Source organism: Nuphar pumila, chromosome 4 (assembly GCF_984573655.1).
Source record: "Nuphar pumila chromosome 4, dmNupPumi1.hap1.1, whole genome shotgun sequence".
Classification (NCBI taxonomy): Eukaryota; Viridiplantae; Streptophyta; class Magnoliopsida; order Nymphaeales; family Nymphaeaceae; genus Nuphar; species Nuphar pumila.
In genome coordinates this window covers 123,698,391-123,722,433 of record NC_143252.1, presented here as the reverse complement: position 1 = coordinate 123,722,433, position 24,043 = coordinate 123,698,391, and the positions used below count along the sequence as shown (strand labels likewise).

At 35.7% G+C, this 24,043-nt stretch overlaps 1 protein-coding gene across 2 annotated transcripts; it reads right to left on the bottom strand.

Moving 5' to 3' along the window:
- Positions 1–9,176: 9,176 nt before the first annotated feature.
- On the bottom strand, positions 9,177–14,031 carry LOC149840897 (uncharacterized). Of its 2 annotated transcripts, XM_090003441.1 has the most exons (3): positions 13,706–14,009; positions 12,086–12,198; positions 9,177–11,560 (listed from the first exon to the last, which is right to left on the bottom strand). In XM_090003441.1, exon 3 carries the CDS (start codon positions 11,477–11,479, stop codon positions 9,521–9,523), a length of 1,959 nt encoding a protein of 652 aa, XP_089859567.1. In that variant the 5' UTR covers positions 11,480–11,560; positions 12,086–12,198; positions 13,706–14,009; the 3' UTR covers positions 9,177–9,520. The 2 variants fall into 2 exon arrangements, with proteins under 2 accessions (XP_089859567.1, XP_089859566.1); XM_090003440.1 differs by lacking the exon at positions 12,086–12,198 and having other exon boundaries at positions 13,706–14,031.
- Between the last annotated feature and the right edge of the window lie 10,012 nt (positions 14,032–24,043).

Below are 24,043 nucleotides of genomic sequence, written 5' to 3'. Positions count from 1 at the left end.
ATCCTGATTTGTCACCTTACATGGGATGACAATGGGTCGAAACCTACATATGAGATGTCTCTTGCATCCAATGTACTCTGTGGCGTAGCTAGGATTCATGTGAGGGCGGGGGGGGGGGGGGGGGGGGAGGAGCAAAACAGGGGTGTAGCAAAAAAAATATGTTTGGTGTGATAGTCGAGGGTTTGGGGGCAGCCCCCCCCCCCCCCCTGAAAAAAATTTTTGAGATAAAATAAAAAATGGCTGCAATTATTAATAATAAACTATTTCATATGGACAAATCAAACTATTTGCTGCAGTCAGGGCTGGGCTGGGCTACAAAAATGGATAAAAATCTATTTCATATGGAATCAGGGCTGGGCTAGGACTGGGCTTTTAAAAAAAAAATTAACTGTTTCAGGAGCGCCCCCCCCCCGACACACACACACACACAACTACGCCTCTGGATGTACTCGGTGAGCAAGGGGGATCCCAAGGAATTTAGCAACCGTAGGCCAGCCCTAAGATTACACTCGAAAATCTTTGATACTTTTTTAGGTTAAAAGAATCGCTTCTATGTTTACCAAACTAAAGTACTAAGCTATTCTTTGCTACTTTTTGAGAATAATATCTTTTACTTTATCCTTCTGAAAGGCAGGACTTAATTTACACCTAAAGCCAACAACGTAAATTTCAGAAGTGACACCTGGGGGTAGTTTGGTAAAATTATATATAATAATTTCACATCAGGATTATTCATGAGAACTACTAAAGGTTTTGATGTGAGAGATTGTGGACAAGTTATTTACCACAAAGAGCTTCCCTTGCGTACCAATACGCTGAGGCAGGTGAGCCACCAATACGCTGGCTGGCCTATTTACAGATAATAGCTAACATTAAACACTTTATCCTTCTCATTGATTAGTGTGCTCCAGCATATTCTTAAGAAGAACCAAAACACCAGAAAGCTCGTTATGATATTTTATGCACATCATCAAAAGATATTTAACATCAGTTATTGGCCAAAATTAATAATTCTCATAACAATGAATGAAATGAGTGTTTTCTTCAAAAACAAAACAAAAAAAAAGGAAAAAAGAAAACAAGTAATATTTAACACTATCACTGCTTATGTCTAGCCCTAGAGTGATTAAGGTGCATAAAGCTTTGCCCTTAAACCGTTAGGATTGTAACAGACCACCATGCACTGTGCAGTTATTATCGTGCATGCCAATTCTATGATGTCTCCACCACAAGTGGCCCTTTCAATTTTGGCGACTCATTTTAGTCTCCTTTTTGTATACTCCATCAGCCTTTGAGCTCTCAATCTGGTCCATGCAACCCTTTCCCTAGGTCAATCCTTCATCGAAATCAAATTCATGAGACGGGTGGACTTTTTTTTTTTTTGGATAAACGAAAACTGTCCAATTACAAATCTTTCTGATACAGGTACCATTAAGGAGGCTTGTCTTTCCAGATCCTATCCACTCTAAAGATTCCTAGCCTACCTAGATTCCATGCCATATAATTATTTGAAACACGAGTCTAGACACAAAGTACTCTGTCAACTTTCCAAATTTTATCCATCGCCCTCCATTTATGTCCGAAGTCCATCTTGCTCATCGTCCTTCTAGTGCTGCATTGATAATCTGAATTGCTTCCTTCTTGGACGATTCAATTATGACCTTGTGATTATCTGGTACTAATTAGATGATCTCTCCCCACCAACTAAATTCAATTGAACCCTCTCTTTTGGGTCTGACTAAAGTACCTGCATAGATATACTCTCCTCCATGGTTTCAATCCGATTTGCCATCTAGCCCCATTCATTCCATCTATTGAAACTTTATGCCACTCTTTTGGAGGGGTTTCCATCTGTTTGCATACATCCATTTCATGAGAATCTCACTTTGGGACCTTTGCATTACCGTTATTTTACTTTCCCTGACCATGTTCAAAGTAAAACTTATGAATTCATCTTCTTTGAAGCTATCTTCTCTGAACATCATACTATTTCTGCACTCCCACAACCCTCAGACAATCACTTGCAAAGAAATCCTCCAAACCTTCCTGACTTTTTTGCAGTCAACCCTCATCTTCGACCACCACTCTGCTAGCACCTCTAAATTGATGTTAGGGATTCTGAAGAGATTAAACAAACTGATTACCTTCTTTAGGGTGCTTCTAGCCAGTTGACAATTGACAAATAGATGGTCCACTGATTTTTCCACCTTCAAACAGAAAATACATACATTTATCATTTGAAAGCCCCACAGCTTCAGCCTATTTTGGGTAAGCATCACCTTATCTATAGCTAATTTAAAGGTGATCGCTGCTCTCGGCCTATTCTCATTACACCAGGTTACGTTACTGAATTTCCATTTGTCCCACTCATGTTTGACCGTCTCCCAAGCTGATGCTGTAGAAAACTCGTTAGCTTTCATCCACATCAGTTTATCCTCTTGGCCTCGATTCCGAGCAATTCCCTTTACCGCCTGGATGATTTCATCATTAGCCTGAAGAAAATTGCTAGATAAAAACACAGGACTGAGATAATAACACCTCTAAGACTTCTACTTTGACTCTTTTCATGGGCTTGAATTCACCTTTGGTCCAACTCCTATCTAACATACTAGCTAATATAAACTGCCCAACCCAATGATCAAATCAAGGTTGCCGGACTAGGAAGGAGAAGTGGAAAAAATACGGGATGCAGAAGTGAGAAGTGAGGCATTTTGAAATTTATAGGAAGAGAGACAAGAAATCAATTTGAAAGCAAAATGTGAATACAATAGAAAACAATATGAGAAGCGCAATTGGAATTGATTGAGAAGTGAATAAAAACTAAAATAAAAATTACTATTCTTAAATTTCATGATTTTTTGTTGTAAGAATTAATTTTTTGTCAAAATCTAAAAATGATGGTTACCTCTTTAGAGAAAGCCCACAGTAAGTGAGTGAGAAGTATATGAAGCACATATAGAACATGAAAAGAAGCGCGAGATGACATATAAGAAGCATGGACGAAGTGCGTGGGAAGCATAGGAGAATCGAGATTCCCGTCAAGTTTCGGAAGCGAGTATCACGCTTCCGAAGTAAATTTTCAGGAAGTGTGCTGCCCACCTACCTATGTCACACGGACTCGGCTAGGGGTCGACGCACCCGCGTCGACACGCCCTGACACGGGTGCGGCTTCGGACACGGTCAACCAAGTGTCGGACTCGGTCAACACACCGGGGCCAAATCTGTCCACATTTTGGACTCGGTCAACTTTGATTGAGTCTATTTTTGTCCATTTTTAAGGCAAAAAACTAAAAAAAACATTATATATATATATATACACACAAAAAAAAAGGATACATTAATCTTAACAAGAAGTATCGAGGAGAGTATTCTAATAGCCAATGAATTGGTAGATACGTTGAAATATAGTAAAAAGACCAACTTCATTTTCAAAACAGATCTCATAGAAGCCTATGACAGAGTTGATTGGGATTTTTCGGCTTCTTTGATGAGATTTCTTGGTTTCCATGAGTGAATTAAAAACGCTATGTTATGTGCTTCTACACCTAGTTTTGCAGTTATTATCAATGGTCAACCAGGTGAAAGATTCTAGAGTAGTCAAGGAGATCCATTATCTCCATATTTTATTTTGATCACGATGGAAAGGTTAAGTGGGAGGATGGAATTAGAGGAAAGAAAGAAGAAAATAATTCCTTGTTGGATAGAGAGTTCAACTGGAGCCATACTTTCTATGCAGATGGCTTACTTTTATTCGAGATAGGAAGAGCTTAGTTGAATGATTTTTGAATGTCATCCAAGAATTTGCTTCGAAGTCAGGACCCAAAATTCTGAAGGAATTTTTATTCTTCATTTCAATATTTTTGATAGTAGAGTAATAGAGGTAGCGGATTTATCTCAATGGAAATAAGGTAACCTCCCTATCAAATATTTGGGAATCCCTATTTTTCAAGGTAAGTTGTACTTGACTTTGTGCTCTACTTTGATTTAGAAAATGCAATCAAAATTGGACACTTGGAGTCGTCATCTTCTCTCAATGGCTGGTATAATCGTTCTGATTAATTTAGTTTTGGCATCTGTGGCGATTTATTGGATGATGTGTTTTAAGCTTCCCCAATTAATTAGTTCCCATATAGAAAAAAACATGAGAGATTTCCTTTGGAATGATTCACAGTCTCATCATAGGCATCATTTGTTGAGATGGGATAAGGTTTGCAGGCCATCAAATGGGGTGGGTTTATTCATTAGATTGGTTAAAGATGTTATTCTTAGTCTTTTGGCCAAATTAGGTTGGGTTGTAGCATCTAAAGAGAAATCCTTGGTCGGTTTGGTTCCAGTCTAAGTATCTTATAAAAGAGTCCACTGGGACAAGAAGCAGGTCAGGTTAGCATCTTGGGGATGAAGAAATGTTAGAGAAAGTATGCCAATTATTTTTTTCTGAGAGAGTATGCCAATTATTAAGGCAGGGGCCATTTGGAAAGTCAGTTCAGGGAAAATTATCGAGTTTTGGTTTGATCCAGGAAGCTTCTTAGGTAGGTAGCTATGTCACATGGGTGTGGATGCGGGTGCGGGTGCGGCGCAATTTCAAAAATTTTGGACACGGGGACTCGGCTATATATATATGTATATATATTTTTAAATATATATATATATAACAATAATAAGACTCAGTCAAAGTTGTGCCCATTAGGGGGACACGGCTATATATATAATTGAGACTAAGTTAAACAAGTTGACTTAGTCCCAACAGCTAGAATTCTAGCCGTTGGGAGGTATCTCTCTCTTTACTTGAGAGGACCTTCTCTCCTCTCTTCCTCTATTCTCCCTCTCTTTTTTCTCTATGAATAGGGGTGGGTGTGTGCTTTGTAACTTGCAAGAGTGATGAGTAGTTTTAGGTTTTTTGTATGTTTATGAATGTATTGTAGTGATGCCGTTATGTATTTATTTATTTTGTTATTCATTATGAATGAAACCATTTATTCATACAACTTGTATCAAGTTTTTATATTGTTAGTATTCAAATACATTTTGTTTAGCAATTGGATTACGATTTGGAATGTCTTGGGTTTCATGCTATTTCCTTACATGGCATCAGAGTGTGGCATCTTGTTCGTGTTTATGCCTCAAAAGAAAGATTTGAATTGATGTACGGCTTGGATTCAAGACTCGTATTCCGGTATGTTTCTTTGGATTTTCTACTTTAAATTTTTATGGTATATATTTAAAATATTATGGTTATTTATTAAAAATAAATATGTTTTCAAATTAATTGAAATTAGAATTTGTGAAAATTATTATCTTTTGACATATGTTTTTGCATAAGCATGTTTATTTGAAATATATATTTCGATTATATATATATATATATATATATTTGAAAAATATCGTAATGAAAGTTATATTTTGCAACAAATATATATAGTTTCTTAAAATCTTAAATACTATGTTTATATGTTTTTCATGTTGTTCACAAAAAAATGCATTTTATTGCATTTCTTTAATCAATAAAATAATATTTTTTGTGAGAATACCCCTTTGAGGGTTTTGTGTGTGAACTCCATTGTGAGTGTTTCTCTTATTGATTGTCCACTTGTGTATTTCGTGGACTTTAGTGGTGATATTTAAATATCACTATTTTGTGGTTTTTTGTGTATTCACTTTGGTGATTTGGTGGATCTTGTTATGGCTCTCTTGTATCTTCACCTTGCTAATTTTGTTATATGTATTGTGCTTTATCATAATGATCATTGGTGACTTTATGCACATGTCAAAGCATGTTCTTTAAATTTTATGTGGTGCTTTTGTTGAGATGTGCTACTTAAGAATTTTTGTATGCTCTCATTAGTCAGTCCATGGATGGTTTGTATGCGCTCATGAGATTGCTCTATCGGCATATCATCTACATATTCATGTGTCATACATGTTAAGATTAAATGTATCGTTTTGTAGATATATGTATACACATACGTATATTGTTATTTGTACATATACATACTTGTGTATATAGTATAGTATATATGTATACATCATGGTTGCTAGTTGAGGAAGCGGGAGTGGGAAGCGAGGTACTTTCAAAATTTTAGGAAGCGGGAAGCGTGGGACCACTTAGGAGCGAATCAAGAATCGTCTCGGAAGCGAACCGGAAGCGATCTAGGAAGCGAAGGGGAAGTGAAAATAAAAAATAAAAATACAAAAAAATACAAAAAAATGAAAAAATGGGGGAAGCGTGATGGGAAGTGTGCTTCCCATTTAAAAAGGGTGTTTCCCCACGCGTTTTGGAAGCGCGACGTTCCGCGTTTCGGAAGCGTGACGTTCCGCGCTTCACCACTTACCTAGGTGCTTTCGGTAACTCTGGTACACACACACACACACACACACACACATATATATATATATATATATATATATATATATATATATATATATATATATATATATATATTATAATATATATTATAATATATATTTACAATATATATAGGGGACTAAGTCAAACAGCAACAGCTAGAAATTCTAGCCGTCGGGAAGCTTCTCCTTATTGGCTATTGAGAGGACTTCCTCTCCTTTACTCTTTCCTTCCTTTCTCCTCTATGTGTAAGCTAAGAGAGTGATGGGTAGTATTAGGATTGTTTATTATTTTTTCTTTGAGTGCATTGTAGTGAGAATTGAATGTAATTTTATTTTGTATTTCTTTTAATGCTTATTATGAATAAAATTATTTATTTACATTTTGATATATGTCTTTTAATTCTTAAGTTTGTTGTTTAAATGTATAAATGTTTTGAGTCTTGGAGATCATCATGGAGTGCATTGGAGTCTTCACCGTTTCATGATATAGTAACAGAGCAAGGCATCGGTCTTGGAAAGGATTCGTATTAATACATGAAATGGATTCAAAGTTTTCATATTTCGGTAGTAACAGAGCAAGGCATTGTTTTTTTTATATGTATGGGATTTGGATCCAGTCCCACGTTGTATTTAATTACTTGTAACCTGCTCAAGATTTCTAACAAAAAATAATTTAAATGTTTTTATTAAATTATGTTTCTTTGATGAAAGAAATTCTATTCATGGTCATCTCTTTTTCAACCTTAGTTCTAGTGGGCTAATATATGCTTGTGCTTATGCTCATGTGGGTCCCCTAGTACATAGTCCCATTAGAGTAATGTTATAAATAGGATTATTGTCCTTGGTTATATTTTTTTTGAGACTTGGTTTTAGTGGGCTAATATACGCTTGCACTTACGCTTAGACGGGACCCCTAATGCTTAATCTGGTTGGAGCAATGCCATCCATAAGGTTTTGCATTCATTTACTACATTATAAAAAAAAAAATATTGGCACGTTTTTTCGAGTTAAGATTTTGGGGTGTAACATTTTTCTCCTTCTCCACACTTCATCATAACGCTTTCTCTATGTTTTTGGCATTTTCACGAGAGAGAGAGAGAGAGAGAGAGAGAGAGAGAGAGTAGCCATGATATAGGCTACAATGGCTTGTTCATTCTTGAACCACATAGAAAAATCAGGATTGGGCACAAGCTTATTTGTTTGTTTGCCATCCTTTGATTTTGACTGCAATATGAACTTTGTGGAACAAGTAGAGCCTCGTTGGGATGCCCCATCAAACTATGGTTACAGATAAAAGGAACCATATGTTTCAAGCTGACTAAGAAATGAGGAATTAATGGGAGAACTAGAACTTGGAGAATCCATAACACAAACTTTATCAGATTTTATCAAAACAGGATTTAGAAGATAATAAGACGTTTTTGAGAGAAATTGAAACAACTAGAATCTACAAGCCTTTTTCTTCCTTTCTTTCTTTCTTTTGGCCGATCCTTTTTTTATATTTTTTTCTGATACCGTTTTTTTAAAGGCAGATCCTTTTTTTTGCTAGTCGATAACAATAACAACAAATCATATGTGAATGTGCAGGCTTTATGCTGACATCACAATGATGTCAGCCAAGAATGATATAAATATTTTTTTAAGGAAGAATATGCTGAAAGTATGGTTGACAATACGCAAAGAATATGAAGCATAGTCATGGATATCTGTGATATTTTCAAAATATTGTGATATTATCGTTGTAGTTTCAGGTAAAATATTGTGATTTTTTTACAATATCGCCAATTTGATAATAATGTGATATTGTTGATTATTGTTACTGTTTATATTTATTTTCTACATCTTAAATGTGTTTTTCTTTGTTATTTTGTATTTTTTGCTTATTTTTTATTATATATGTATTTTATTATCTAAACATGATATTTTTGTTGTTTTTATATATTTTTTATTTGTTTAAGCCCCGAGATTTTTTCGAGATTTAGCACCAAACCTATAATATCGCAATAGCCTCGTCAAGATATAGCCGATACCGATATTTGTGACTATGATATGCAGGAAAATCTAGAATAAAAGAACAAGGTAAAAACAAGATAAACTAGGTGAGAAACAAAGCAAGGAGAAACAATAAAGAAAAATAACAGCAACCAAAGAAAAGAGGATAAACAATAAGAAAAGGATGAAGAGACGATTCAAGACCAAGGACTCAAAGGAATCATTTGAAATAAAGGACTTTTTTTTGGGGGGGGGGGGGGGGGGAATATATATGTATATTCTTGAAGAAACAATGAAATGTTTAGCAAGATAAGAGGGGAATAGAGATCAGCCTTACCAGCAAGCTTAGATTTAATGGGGGTGCTTACTCTCGCCCCTGGTCTGATACCATGTAAGATTTTGTGGAGTTGCAGACTTGGGAAGTGTGCCATGAATCATGATGTATCTTGAGGAAGAAAGAAAAGCGAAAAGAGAGAGAGGGAGAAAGCAATGGACCATTCTTCTTTTTCAAATTGAGAGGATGCCCTATGTGTGTGTGTGTGTGTGTATCTATCTATCTATCTATCTATCTATATATATATATATAACATTCTCATGACAAAAATACCCATACAGCATAACAGAATTACAACAGGACTAATACAGAGCAAATGACCAGACTGCCCCTAGACGTCAAGACCTCTATGCTTGACAAGTTCTACCCTCATTAGTTAATTTCATCATCTATAGTAATAAAACCATTTAACATGGCCTGGAAAGGAAAGTTGTCATAGCATGCAGAGGCCCCCTGCAAGAAAAACACATATCTTACAAAAAGATGTTAGGTAGCTAAAAAGATATGCTGAAGTGATTCCATTTCTTTTCTTCTCTAACTAAATATGGAAAAAAATATTACATGTAATCCTCAAGGAATTATCGCCAGTAAGATCAAAATTACAAACATCTAAGCAACCCTAATATTACAAAATGAAAAAGAAAAAAGATGATCATTACCTCTCTTCATAATTTACATCAATGTGTCATATTGTTGCTCCCCATTTCATGGTTGGATCCATGTGTAACCAGGTTAAGATGCTTGATTTGGAGATCAAGATATGCACTAAAAAGGACAGCACACTGGTCTAACTGGCACATAATCAGCATCCGATCAAGAAAAATATCCTACCAAAAAGAATCGTTTTTATTAGATTTTTTTTATCTTCATATTGTACAATGTGTTCTGAATCATTTCTTGCAATTTAGATGAATCTGAGTGTTTCACAACTTCAGATGTCTCATGTAAACTTCTCAGTCCACGGCCCAAGCAGGCAATTGTTGCTGCGGCAGGAACAACCTCTGCAGCACATTCAATTCCATCTCCAAAAATCAGTAATCCTGAGCAAGCTGCAATACTGAAACCAAAGGCAGCCCAAGGTGTAGCTCCAACCGGTTGACCACGGAATGACTTCATGATTCCATAAAATGCTGTTCGCATTGCAGACAAGCTAGTCCTTTCAGCAGATGCTATGATGCCATGGGCAACAGCACGGATTTTCTCCGCAGAAGCTGCAACTTTCACAGTAGACATATTGGTTCCTGAACTAGTGACACCTGATACAGTTGCCTTCAGTGGAGCAAACACCTTTGGGGTGCCAAGAATTTTGCCGAGCGCAGCAATTGCTCTTGGTGTGTGTGCAAACCCCATCTTTAGAGTAACTGGAACTTTGTAAGATATTAATTTAACAAAGCTTGACACAGGGAAAGCTTTGGGAAATGCGGTGACTCCTAAAATTGCAGTTGCACCGGCACCAACTGCCACAACAGGTTTGTCAGCTAACAACCTCTTCCTGTCTGCATGGTGCTCCAGAGCTGCTTCTCCATCATCTTCATATAATGTGAAACATTCAGCTGCTAAATCTGAAATCTCTGGAGGGACAGGGGTGTTCCAATGCCTTCGAATGCCAGCTAAACAACTGACATCAACTATTGCTACCAGGGATCCAAACTTTCTCGCATGATTCTTAAGGGATTGAGCAAATAGAACATGACACTTCTCTTCATGGGGAAGATCTGCAAAACTCACATTTCCTGAATCCTTTTCCCTTTTGTTAAGAGGAGTCCGAGCAGCATCATTCAAAGCAACTCTCAAGCCTTCAACTGCAATCCTGAACTTGCGAGCTTCACATAAAATGTCTGGATCAACATTTTCACCTCTGTCAACATTGACAAGCATCTTCTGAACATGAACTAGAGCTTTGCCAATGATTGGAAGGCCAATGAATATGTTATGTAAATCAGTCAACAGAAGATAAAAGGATTGTGCATATGATGGAACTTCAAATTCTGCATCTGAATTGCAGTTTGTCTGACTTCCATTAGGACCCACAGAGGAATTTGAAGGATCCAACTTCAAGAGTGGAAAATCTAGGGAAGAAACCAAGGATCTTACAGCTGACAGCTGAAACTTATCAGTTAGACAAATCCTCTTACATAGAATGGTTGATGCATCTCCTGACTGAACGACAAGTTTCCCAGGATTCAAACCATTGGATTGTATCAGCGCAAATGATACCCTTGTAGCCATTTCCTGAATATTGCTCCCTCCTGAAACACCTTCATTTTTGTGATCCAGACCAGAACTTATTAAAGGAGGATCAAGTAAAAGCAGTGGAGACTTCACCTCCTTTGCTGCCTTCTTAGCAGCTAAAAAGTGCCCATAAAATCCAACCCCGAAGATTTGTTGTAAAACTTGGCACCCAGCCACATTCTCATATTGAACCTTGCTAAATTTCTCTGTGAAGCATTCTTTTAGAACCCCAAAATAAGAAGTTGGCACCATGCGAGAATGATCTTCAGTCAGATTAATCTCTTCTGATTGGATATCATCCATTGTTGAATTTGACACCTGAGCCACGACAGCATCTGGTTTAACTTCCCTAATCAGACGCTCTGCATCTAGTGCAGACTGTTCTGACAAATTTTGGGTAGCTAATATATAAACAACTGAATTGGACTGAGGTTCACGAAGTGCAAAAACAAACTTCTTGGTATGTTCAGGAACAGCGAGTCCACGAACCAAATTGTTCGACGCTTTCAGGTCATCCACCTTTGAAAGAGTAAATGGCCATATTTTCTGAAGACGCAAAAGTATCGAGATTGCCATGACATCAACAAGCAGCCTAACAACAGCACACAGTTGATGCTCTTATTTCCAAAAATCAAGGATAAATACTATCCCTGCAGCCTAAAAAACAAAAACAGAAGAAATATTTAACCTATAAATTAATGTGAAATTTATTGCATCAGATACCGACAAGAGAATAATTTTATTTTGTTGAAATTACCATTATCGACACAAAGTTCTATCAAAATTCTCAATGATATTTACCTTAAATCCCTTAAACCAGAAAAATAAAATGTTGAAAAATAAAATCAAAATTTTAATTTGTTTCCTTTCCTTTCTTTTAAGAATCCCATAAAAACCTTAAAATCCAACAAAATCATGATCCAAAAATCAGCAGCACAACAACTCTTTCAATCAAAATCGTGGAAAAGCCAACAGCCTAGAGTTCCCCATTGAAGAAGAACCGCACAAAATTTCACTGATTCCAACAAAACCCCAAAGCACCATACATGCCTATAATCTGAATATCAAACTGCAGTTCCACAAGGTTCACACTTCACAGACCCACAATTTCCCATAATCTATAACCAAGAGAAAACTTAACTCCCATCAAAGAAAAGAAGGGAAGGACGGAAGAAAACTCACTTTTGCAGTTTTGCTTCAATATACCATCGATATACAAGAAGCCAAAACCTCCATTTCGATCAAACAACCGACGATATCCCCATAATTGATTACCCATACAGATTCACGCAACCCTAGTTCTCGTCGAGCAACACAACCAAATAAAGATAGCTAAGAAAAACACAATACATCAAAACGATACAAAGCATAAACCATTAAACTACAAGCTTGGTTTCACAAAAGCACTGCTATATACAACAAAAAGACGACGCATGTAAGATCAAAATGCAGTAAGAGGATGGAACTTGCACACACCACAGTTCGGCTCGCACAATAAAACCACATTTTTCCGCTATTTCATTGCAAAGGAAGCAACTGATTGACCATCCAAACCTCATACTCTAATAAGGGAAGCTAACACCATCTAGGCAAAGTGGATAAAAATTAACTGAGAACCGCCTACAGACCAATTCCACCAACAGTGATATGGATTCCATCTAAAACAAGTGTCTCCCCTGAATTAAGGAAAGGCAACATTGGTACCCTATATTTTAATGATCAACATGGTTAGAATCAATTGAAATCTAAATTTTGATGACTCTGACATGTCTAAGATAAAAATGGGAAACACCATTAGCTAAATCGGATTAATGCAGAAACATAACCAGTGACTGATCAAACTTATTAATCAACCTAAACCTACCGCAACCCTATCCTAACAGAAGGATAATTGGCAGAAAACCAAATCAAACCTGCCTGACAACCCCGATGGAAAGAGGACTTTATAATTGTACCTTAACCTTGTTTCCAGTTAAGCTAAGTAGCGTGAACACTCATGCCGACACTACCTTACTGTAGAAATTAATATTTGCACAAGGTTTTGCTATTTAACTAACACAGAACTCTCATGACATAAAAAGAATTAATCTAACTAACAGACTTAACAATTTGGATCACAGAAATATTTTAACACACTTGTTTAATAGCATATGATCTAAATATCGTATCAGGAGAACTAAAACCCTCTTTCATCTCATAAAACATGCAGAGTGTGATTCATTTCTGCCAACATATAAAGAGAATTCAACCATTATGTTTTTGCCCATGAAACCATAAAACACCCTGTTACACTACAGTCAAATCAAAATAATACTCGAACCTAATGAATAGCCAAAACCCCTTAGCATAACCCGACATACTATGTTTTTTTTCTGATCCAGACCATCAGAAATTCCCAAATTGCTCAATTTGGGGTTTCCCGACAACCCCCCACAATCACTCCTTCATAATAAAAATACGAAATCCCTCCCCAAATCGTAGATTTGGGGGTTTTCGGATTAGGGTTAACAGTACCCCTCTTAAACTTAGAAATCTGAAACCCTTAATGTCCATATGCAAACCCCCTTTTTTTCTATTCTATTTGGGATTTCTTGGACTCCCACTCACTCACTGGCACACTTAATACCCAAAAGAAATCGACAAAAAACCTACATCGGAAATCTGAAATCTCCGAATCAGTCGATTTGGGATTTCCATTGTGATAAGCTCCAAATCCCCTTTTCACTTAGGGATTTCCGGTCGTCCCCACAAAGCATGCCCGACTTACAGTACCTCTGAGGAAAAATAGACAGTAAAACCTACCTGTTGTGGGGATCTGGAAGTCGCTGCAGTGAGAGGATGGTTGCCGGCGTCGGCTTCTCCTGCAGCCGCGCGCGAAAAAGCGAGAGACAGAGGGCAGGAGAGAATGAGAGAGAGAGAGAGATCAGGGATGAGAGACAGAGGAGAGTGAGTGAAACGAGGGGGAGAAGGATAGCGAGAGGCAAAGAGGGCAGGTGAGGGCTCTAAATAGGGAGGGCGATCCCCGAAAAGGGAGGGGATTTCCACCCTCCACCCGGCGGCCTCGCACCCCACCCGATTCACACAGCGTTAGCTTTCCCCTTTTCTTTTCACTATCGGGTTCAACCCTGTAGCGGCTGACCCCTTTGTTTCTTTTGTTTCTGTTTTTTTTTTTTATAAGCACGCGGGCTGCGGACGGGTCCGAGACCCGGGTCCAGCCGCGGTTTTGGATCCGCACTACCCACGCGATATGGATCCACGAGTTGGATCCGAATGGATCCAATCATGGATCCCTTGATGTACGTATATATATATTTTTTCCATTTATTTATTTATTTATTTATTTATTTATTTTATAAGTATATATATAAGATATTGTACCTATATATAGAGAGAGAGACCATATATGGATCCTGGATCCATAACTTAGATCCATGCCCGAATCACATGAATTACGCTTTATTTATATAAAAATATTCAAATAGTTAACGGAAAAATATAGTTATTACAGAGACAGCTACTCCGATTGAGGCTTAAGTTGAGGAGGATGCTCCTTTGAGAAGAGGTTGAAGGATTTTCATTAATTATGTCATAGATACATGTGCATCTTAATTGGTTTGGTTTTTTTATTCTGAACCAACAGATGCAGCTTTCTTTTCTTGTCTTCAACTTGGGACATTGAGGCTTATAGTGCCTCGGTTCATGACAATGGTGGCAAATGACTTTTCTTTTGTCATAATCATTATTTTGTCTATCAAAATAGAAATCAATGTTTCTTATCAAATCGATTGGATCCAAGGTATAATTTAAAGTAAATAACAAAAAAAATCATTTAGGGACCACACATTTTCAAAATTTCAAATATGGGTCTCTATTTTATTTAAAACTGTCAAACAAGGGCATGCATTTATTATTGTCATTTAACTCAGGTTAAATCATATGTTAATTTACAACAGACCTTCATCATTAAGAGTTCAAACAATTTACTGTTTTTTTTCTAAAGATGGATGGGTATTTTTAAATTTTCAAAAGATAATACAATAAATCAGGTGGATTTTACATTTTCAAATTGATGAATGTTAACATGAGGTCCCTATTTGATTGCTTTCATTTTGATTTTTTTTATTGCCTTTGTTCAGGGTTTTACAGGCAAGTAAATCTTTTTTTTTAAGTGAAATATTCCCCCGTATGACCCCCTTATATGAGGCAATACACTGTCGCTTTTTGCTGAAGTCTTTGTCGGATATTAGTAACACCCCAAAATCTAACCTTTTAAAACTTTCACATTTTGAAAATTTTGAGATAAATTTTTTTATTACATTGATTGGTTAAAACTTTTCAAAAGTAATTCATCAACTGATTTAATAATGGTTACGTTTCAATCCTATCAAATGCTAGAGGCACTGCATGTGCGAGCGTTTTATGCTACTAGCATCAGGTTCAGTATGAAATCATCTGTAATTCAACCTTATTGGATTTTATTATACAAAGAAAGTCATAACTAGAACAAAGACTTAAAGATAATGCAAAAATGAATTAATCTCAAAACAATTTTGATCTTGGGTGGGGGTCACAAGGAAAATAATTAAGAAAAAATAAATCATGTGATAAAAAATTTAAACCACATACGAAAATAAAAATTAACATATATAGAGTTCTATCATTCCAAAACTTAAGTTTATCGGTCTTTACAAGTTATTTTTCAAGAGAAAACAAATAAACAAAGTTTGATCTCCCACGGATCGTAATAGCTAGCATTGAAACCCTCAAGGATGCAGATCGACACTCCCTTCGTGTCTATCGTTCATAATGATATTTGTAAACTTTGTTGGGCATTAATTCAACTTGCCCAGAAAAAAATATCAATACCCAACTTAAAGAAAATATATCAAGCATTTACAAGTAATAACATGATGCATCATTCAACATGTGATATATCACAAACACAATCGGCATTCCATCACAAATGTATCATTATATAAAAATCACATTTCAACCTAAGCATATTCAAATGCATCATAAAGCATAAACAATATGCATTCAAAACATACAAGTTCATAACATTGCATCTCATATGATATCATATCATGCAAGTTATTGCATTTCATAATCATGTTCCTTCAAGATATTAAGTCCAATATATTTCATCTCTTATGAAATCAATGTGTACATGTTAGGCATTTCATATTGATATGCATTCAATATATACAAATCCCTAGCATGATTTCATATGCATTTATTCATTCAATGCATTAACCAGCCACATCAAGCGTATAAATGTCAAGTCACTCACTTGACCAATCCAGCGTGCTTAACACGCATTTGCATAGCAATGCAAAACAACCATAATCATTGACATCATAAAAAGGCCAAGCATATGTGACTAAACAATATGTCTTTTTCATTCATATGCATGCTTATTTGTAATAATATTTATAAGCATAAATAGAGCACAGATTCATGGCACAACAATCATGCACATAAAAAAGTGTTTCTAAAAATAAAATGCATTGTTTCTCTTGATTAAACAAAGACCCATCAGGTATAAATATAGGTATTCACAACCAATACAACCATTAAGAGTATTAATTATTCTATATATTTTATTTTGCCCCAAAAACCTATTAGAGCGCAGCCCTTTGCTATCAGCACAACATGAATACTCACTCTTGGCTGAAAGAAGAGCCTATAGTTATAGTGTCTGAAACCATACATATCACAAGGCAACAAATAACACAATATGCATACCAAACCTCTGCAAAGATATAGGCATTGCCAACTAGTATACAATGATAGTCCAGTCTCCTAACCTACATAGAACGGAGACAGATGCGCCTCTAGCCCTATAAAACAACATTGTTTCACGAGGCTTGTATCACCCATCTCTTTAAGTGAACTAAGTCGATCATCAAAATAACTCTCAAAGGGATACCGACATAACCCCAAACAGGTTGTGAAAATAGCTCCCCAAAGATATACCAACCATACCAAGCTGACCATCAAAACATTCCCCTGCATGAATACCAATCGAACCTTAGTGGCTTTTAGCTACAACTTTCACTTTTAGGAAAGTACCATCACATAAATTAAGCTATCTTATTATTAAGGTCATAGGTTATTATTTGTGATTTTCATGAAGGCCCCGACCCTCATGATCGCCTCAAAGAAACTAAACTGCCTCAAAAACCTTATGTCATTCATTCATGCATAAATAACTACATACATCGAACATCAACACCTTAATCCAAGACATACGCCATATCACTCATGATTTCAAGTATGTCACAAATTATTCAACATAATTCTCATATCACAAATAACATGTATATCCAGTGCATCTCAAGCAATCATGTTTCTAACCGAGCATGTGTCATTTTCGCAAACATAGCATTCATAACATGCATTGACATAAAAAAGAATTCATGAATCATACGTGACATTAATAGCATGCTTCGAAACATATCATAATTCATACACGACATGCTTCAATCATTTATGCACATCATGATTTTAAACATAACATGCATCAAACATATTACAACTTCATACATAACATAGGTTCAAACATAGCATGCTTCAAACAATTCATTAATTCATACATACCATGATTTGAACATTTTATGATTTCATACATAGCATACTTTAACAAGTTGTAGTCTCATACATGACTTGATTTGATCATACATGCACACATAAATTTATACACAATACGTATGATTTATACATGTCATACACAATACTAAGAACAACCCATGAATACACAAGGATCATTACAATAAAGGTACCTCTATTATACAATAAGGAAATTACACTTCTTATTTTCATCCATTTAATTCATGTATTTGCATTACTCTAAACTCCAATCAATTGAGCATGATTCCTTTATCATGCTTACTTACCAATGCATAACATTTAATTATGACATCTTTGTCAATGTCATTGCACCTTTCATATGCATAGGCTTAAAGCCTTATCCACATAAGTCATTCATGTTTTTTCTAAATTGAAAATTAGAGGTATAGACAAGCACATACAAAACTAAATTTCAGATATGCACGTTCACATATTCAAAACTGAAATTTAGATGTATATATAATCACTTTCAAAACTAAATTTTAGAAATGCATAATTACATATTCAAAACTGAATTTTAGATGTGCACATAACCACATTAAAAACTAAATTATAATGATGTACATAAACTTAATCAAAATTGAAATTTAAAAGTGCATATTAACACGTTCAAATATGAATTTTAACTATGCACAAACATATTCAATTATGCATTTTAGATATGTAAAATGACATCTTGAGAAACAAATTTCAAATGAGTAATAAACATATTTAAAACTGATTTTTAAAGCATGTTAATATATGCAAAAACCTTATCTAAAACAACTTTCTAAATATGAAAATTTTCATATATGGGCATTTCATCAAACACTTCAGGTGTAAGCACAAATCCCAAAGTAGAATAAATTTCAGCACAAGGAATGTCCAAAACAGAATTTTAATTACAACATAAATAATCCATAATGAACATTAAAACACTAAATTAGGCATATCATAACTTAATCTAGCTAATAAACTTACATATCTCCTAATTACACAAAAATATTAACTAAACAAATAAGCACATACCTAATTAGAAAATATTCTTGCACAAAATGAAACCTAATATGCTTTCTACAAATAAGGTAGAGGGTTCCTACCTTAAAAAATATAAAGAATAAGAAATAAAAAACCCAAAAGCCAAAGGGGTTTGCTCCACAAATATGAACAAAAAAATAACATTCCACCAAATAGATGGTGTGGATGATAACACCAAAATGCCCAAAACCGTGGGGCACCAAAGGGGCTAGGTGTTCCTCCAATGAGAGGTTCTCCTCTAAAACTTTCACAAAATGATGGGGATGATGATGGTGGTTCAGTTTCCACTAAAATCAGCACACAAGAGTGAGATAAGGGGTCAGTTATAGGTTATCTCCATAAAAAATGCAAGCAAGGAGGGTCAGCCTCCTTAAATGGAGGAGAGAGGAGAGTGAAACAAGTGAGAATGAATGAAGAGAGAGGGTCTCACTGTTTGAGGATTTGAGGGAAAGAAAATGAGAGAGATTAGGGTTTTTTCTCAAAACACAAAAGAAAAGAAGGAAAACAAGGGGTGTTGGTTGTGGGAGAGAGAAATGAGAGAAAAGAGAAGGGGAGTCGGGTGCCCTAGTGGGCCCCACTCATTCCTCTTTCCCTTCGTGCTTCCAAGCATCTGGGTTGGATTGGGTCCTTACTCAAATGAGTTGGTTCCCATCCAAACTACACCACAAGCAAATAAAGAAATAGAAAAAGGAGAAGAAGTTAGGCAAGAATCAAATTAAAATTATAAAAAATACAAATCCAATAAGAGTTAAACAACACAATTACACTGGGTCAACCCATTGGGTCCAAACCAAGTTGGACTCTAAGTACACAAAAAGATTCGTTTATACTTAAAATCCTCCAAAAATTTTACTAATTTTTTTTTAAAAATATCTATTTTAACTCAACAATTCATTAAATTAAATATTTAACTCAAGCTACTGTGTTCACATAAATAAAATGTACATTTATATCAAATTTAAACTTCTTAAAATTTCCTGGGTCTTGTAGATACTACCTATTTATTTTTCTTCCCTCTTATAGACTAAGGGTATATTTGATTGTGTTTTTAAAGAGCGAAAATAGTATTCAAAAGAGATCCACTTTCAAAATCTTATGAGATTTCAAATCTCATACCTTATTAAAAAGTGAATCTCACACAAATGAAATTCACTTTCTAAATCTCACTTTTGAGTTTTGTACCAACTCACTTTTTACGAGACTTGCTTTGAAGTTATGTAAAAAAAAAAGTTTTATATTTGGTTGTTTTTTAGATACTGTTCAAATGCGATCCACTTTTTATAGTACATTAAAAAGTGAATCTCATGTGATTGAACCACACGTGTCCTAATGTTGACCCTCTCTTTTTTTTATTTACGAGGGGTCAGTTCAGTTAAAGCGAGGGGAGTCAATATCAAGAAGGATATGCCAATACTCGACATAGAGATAAGACCTTTCTCCTGCCACTTAGGGAGATCAGCCCTACGTGTGTCATTATCCTAGTACAAGAGACCAAAATAATAAAGAAAAATTTCTAAAATAAGAAGTTTGTTCTCATATATCAAGGGGGTGATGAGCTAACAGAAGAAGCCATCATTCTACGGGACTGAGATTGTGTTTAGCAACTTGTCAGATAGATAGATATTAGGGACAAAGCTTTTTAATGAGAGTTTTCATTCCTTGGTGGGTCACTTCACTTTAAGGATTTGTGGCTTTAATGATGAACTATTTTTTTTCTTTAAAGGCAAACTCGGGTTAGGCAAACCCCCACCAATTATTATTCAAACTTATCACGGGAGTTTAAACTTGCAATATCCCACTACAAGGAGATGTGCATTGACAGCTCCTACCAACCACCCGGAGCCCCGTTGGTTTTAAGGATAAACTATTGGGAAACCTTACAATTAGGGGTGTCAACGGGTCAGGTTTATCCCAACCCGATTGGACCAAACCGTGTAGGGTCCGGGTATGGTGACAAATAAGAAGACCCAATTGAGACCTGAGTCCGTACCCATTAATACATGGGTCTGACCCGAGTTTTGAAAAAAAAAATTCTATCGGGTATGGTCCAGGTTTGGTTCATGTAGTTTTTATTAGGTCTGGGTATGGTTTCTCATATAGCAAACCCGATTAGACTGAAAGTGCACTAGGATCGAGGCAACGAGCACTAGAGGGGGGTGAATAGTGCTTTTAAAACTTTCTGCGTAATATTGAAGCATTTTGCAAATCTCAAAGCAAACACACAAAGAACAAAAGATTTTATCCTGGTTCGGTCAAACCCGACCTACATCCAGTCCCCAAGCAAAACCAGTTTGAGATTTTCCACTATTAACCTTGTAAACTACAAGATCACACAGACCATAACCGGTCCCACTTTCAGTAACAATCCCACTGAAAGCAAACAACTCCTTTACACCAAGGAGTCCTTCTTTTTACAGAAAAGAAATAACAACTTACAATACAACCTATGAGCCTTCCTTTTGAATGCAAATGAGATGCAATTGGCTTTTGAGGTTGTTGAAATACTCTACTCACGAATTCATTATCTCTCAAAGTAATTTGAGTGAAAAACTGAAGTGAAAATATCACGTGAGTGAGAAAATCAATACTTGACTGAATAAGAGTGAAAAGCAAGATTCAAATCGATTGAATTGTTGTTCTTGAGTGTAAAATGCACTCATATTTATAGTTAAAAGATTCCATACGTTGAGAGTATAAAAGGGTGTCAAAACGGTCCATTTCGAACGATCAAAACGTTTGAAAAATGAAAAGACACGCCTTTTTGAAGTTTCAGGAAAACGGCAAAATTAGTCGACTGAAACATCAGTTAGTCGACTAATAGTTAGTTATTAGTAGACTGACAGTTATCGTCGGTCGACTGATCTGTTAATCGAGCCGTTTGAAAATCTAAACTTTTGAAACTTAGTCGACTGGAGAAAAGTTAGTCGACTGATAATATCATCAGTAGACTGAAAAACCTTTTAGTCGAGTGCTGCTAAAAACTTCTGAAAAACAAACATTCTGTTCGGTCGACTGATAAAAAGCATTAGTCGACTGCTGCTAAAATTTACAGAAAACACATGTTCTGTTCAGTCGACTGAAAAATCATTAGTCGACTGCTGCTAATTTTCCAGAAAACATACATTCTGTGCAGTCGACTGATAAAACCTTCGGTCGACTAATTTGACAAAAATGACTTTTTAGAAAATATGGCGTGAAAGGATTAGTCGACTGATAAGTCTATTGCTCGACTAATAAACATAAAAATTTAAGAAAAGAGTTTTCTAAAAAGAGTTTCAAAAGAGTTTCTTTTAGAAAAGTTTTTCTAAAGACTTTTAAGGTGAAATGCCACCTAAGTATGCACTCTAAGTAAGGCTCTTACAAGAATCTAAGACTTTTAATGAATTAAACATTTGCACACTAGTCTTCAAGGATTCTTCACTGAATTCTTCAATTTCTTCATAGCCTTAGCTGAAATGCAGTTGATTCCACTTGCTCATCATCAAAACCTTGTACTTGAAGTATCATGTATGGCTTCATTGTCGTAACAATCTCTCCCTTTTTGATGATGACAAACTTAATCAAAGATGAGCATTTAGATGCATAGATGGAGATTTTACTCCCCCTATCAATATGCTGCAAAACATTAAAAGTTAGCACATTTAAAGCACATATAATACATATTGATTGGTTTGCATTTCCATTCATCATTTCTTCATGTATTTAGAAATACATTCATTCAAAGCTTTCTTTTTTCTCTTAATTTTGCATTTCTCATGCAAGATCTCCTGTAATGTAATTGATATCATCTTTTTCTCAAGATCTCCTTGCAATTTCAAAGTAATGCTATCTTTATCTTTTTCTCCCCCTTTGTCAGAATAAAAAAGATGTAAGGGCAAAAATAGCATAAGCAGAAATAGAGATAAGTTTAAAATATTACAACCCATAAAGTATGTTTTTCAAAGATCAAAGATCAAAAAAGAGAGTTTAGCAAATCCTTAATGGCAGTTACATCCTTCTGAATTGAAGCAAGTTGTTGAGTCACATCTTCACGAAAGGTGTGTTGATGCAGCTCCAAAGCTTTCAGTCTCTGCATAACTTCATCATGGTCTTGATTTGTCGAAAATTTCTTTCTTTTTGCATGAGATGAAGGTGTCGCAGAAGGTGAAGGTTCAGAAATAGATGGTTCATTAGGATCAGATGGTTCAGTTTGATCAACATTTAAGGGAGGCAGATATTTAATTTTCATTCTTTTAAAAATTGTTTGATCAAAGAACTCTTTTTGCTCAATGTACTTTTCATTTGTTAAAGGAACTTTAAAATGTCTAAAAATACGGGTTAAAAGACAACCATACGGAAGAAATGGTTTTTGTTTCCACAAGTTTGTAAAATACACATTGGCCCAGTTGACAGAAATATTTCTAAATAAAACATAAAGAGCCGTAGATAGATCTGTGGAATAATAATCAAAAGAACCAGTTTTGGGTAGAACATTGTGGGCAAGGATTCGTCCAGCAATGCGTGCACGAGTTTGAAGATTAGTATTTTTGAAAGAAGGGCAGTGAGGTGCTTCTGGAAGAAGAATTTGTTCAAAAACTCTTTCATCATTCAATTCAATAGTGTTGAAAAGAGTGTCTGAAGGTGGAATTTCAAGAATTTCTCCAAGTAATTTTGAATCAAACTCGATTTCAACATCACGAACAAGAGAAGACAAAACTCCAGTTTCATGATTCATTTGTAAATTCGTGTAAAACAAGTGAATAAGAAAAGGATAGTGAAGGGTGTCTGCACAAGCATCAAAAAGATGTGAAATACCAGGAAATAATTCTCTTATTTTGTAACGAGAAAACAAGTAAAATAGAACATTTCGGCCTGGTAAAATAGGTAGTGCAAAAATTGATCCAAAAGTGTCATAGAGAAGAGGATTGCGAAGTAATCTTAGTGAAAAACCATGTCTTGAAGTAGGTGTAGGAGGAGGAGAACCTAAACCTTTTGCAGATGCAGACTTCGTGCGAGGCATGGTTACCAAAATGTCGGCTTTCAAATGACATCCGACAAGGGGAAAAAGCTTTCCGGCGATAAAAAATGAAGGACAATGTGGTGGCTAACGACGAGGAGAAGTCGGCCAAAAGGGGATTTCGGCAAAGCACTGTCACGGCAAGAGAGTTCCGGCGTTTCAAGATCACGGCCAGAAGATTCCGGCGTCTCCCTGTTACGGTAAGAAAATCCCGGCGATGATGGAGTCGAACGGCACTCCGAGGGTTTTTCGGAAGAGAGAGAGGCAAGAGAGAAAGAGGGGTTTAAGGGTTTCGTTTTTAAAAAAAAAAAAAACGAAAAGGTACGAAGTGAAACAATGCCTCTTTTGTTTTTTTTTTTTTTAAAACGGGTTTTAAAAAACAAATCCAAGGGGTGTCGGGTCCCTTCACTTAATTTTTTTTAAAAAAAAAAAAATTAGTCGACTAAAACTTTATCGATCGACTAAAAAATGTGACTTATTCTAAAAATATCATCAGT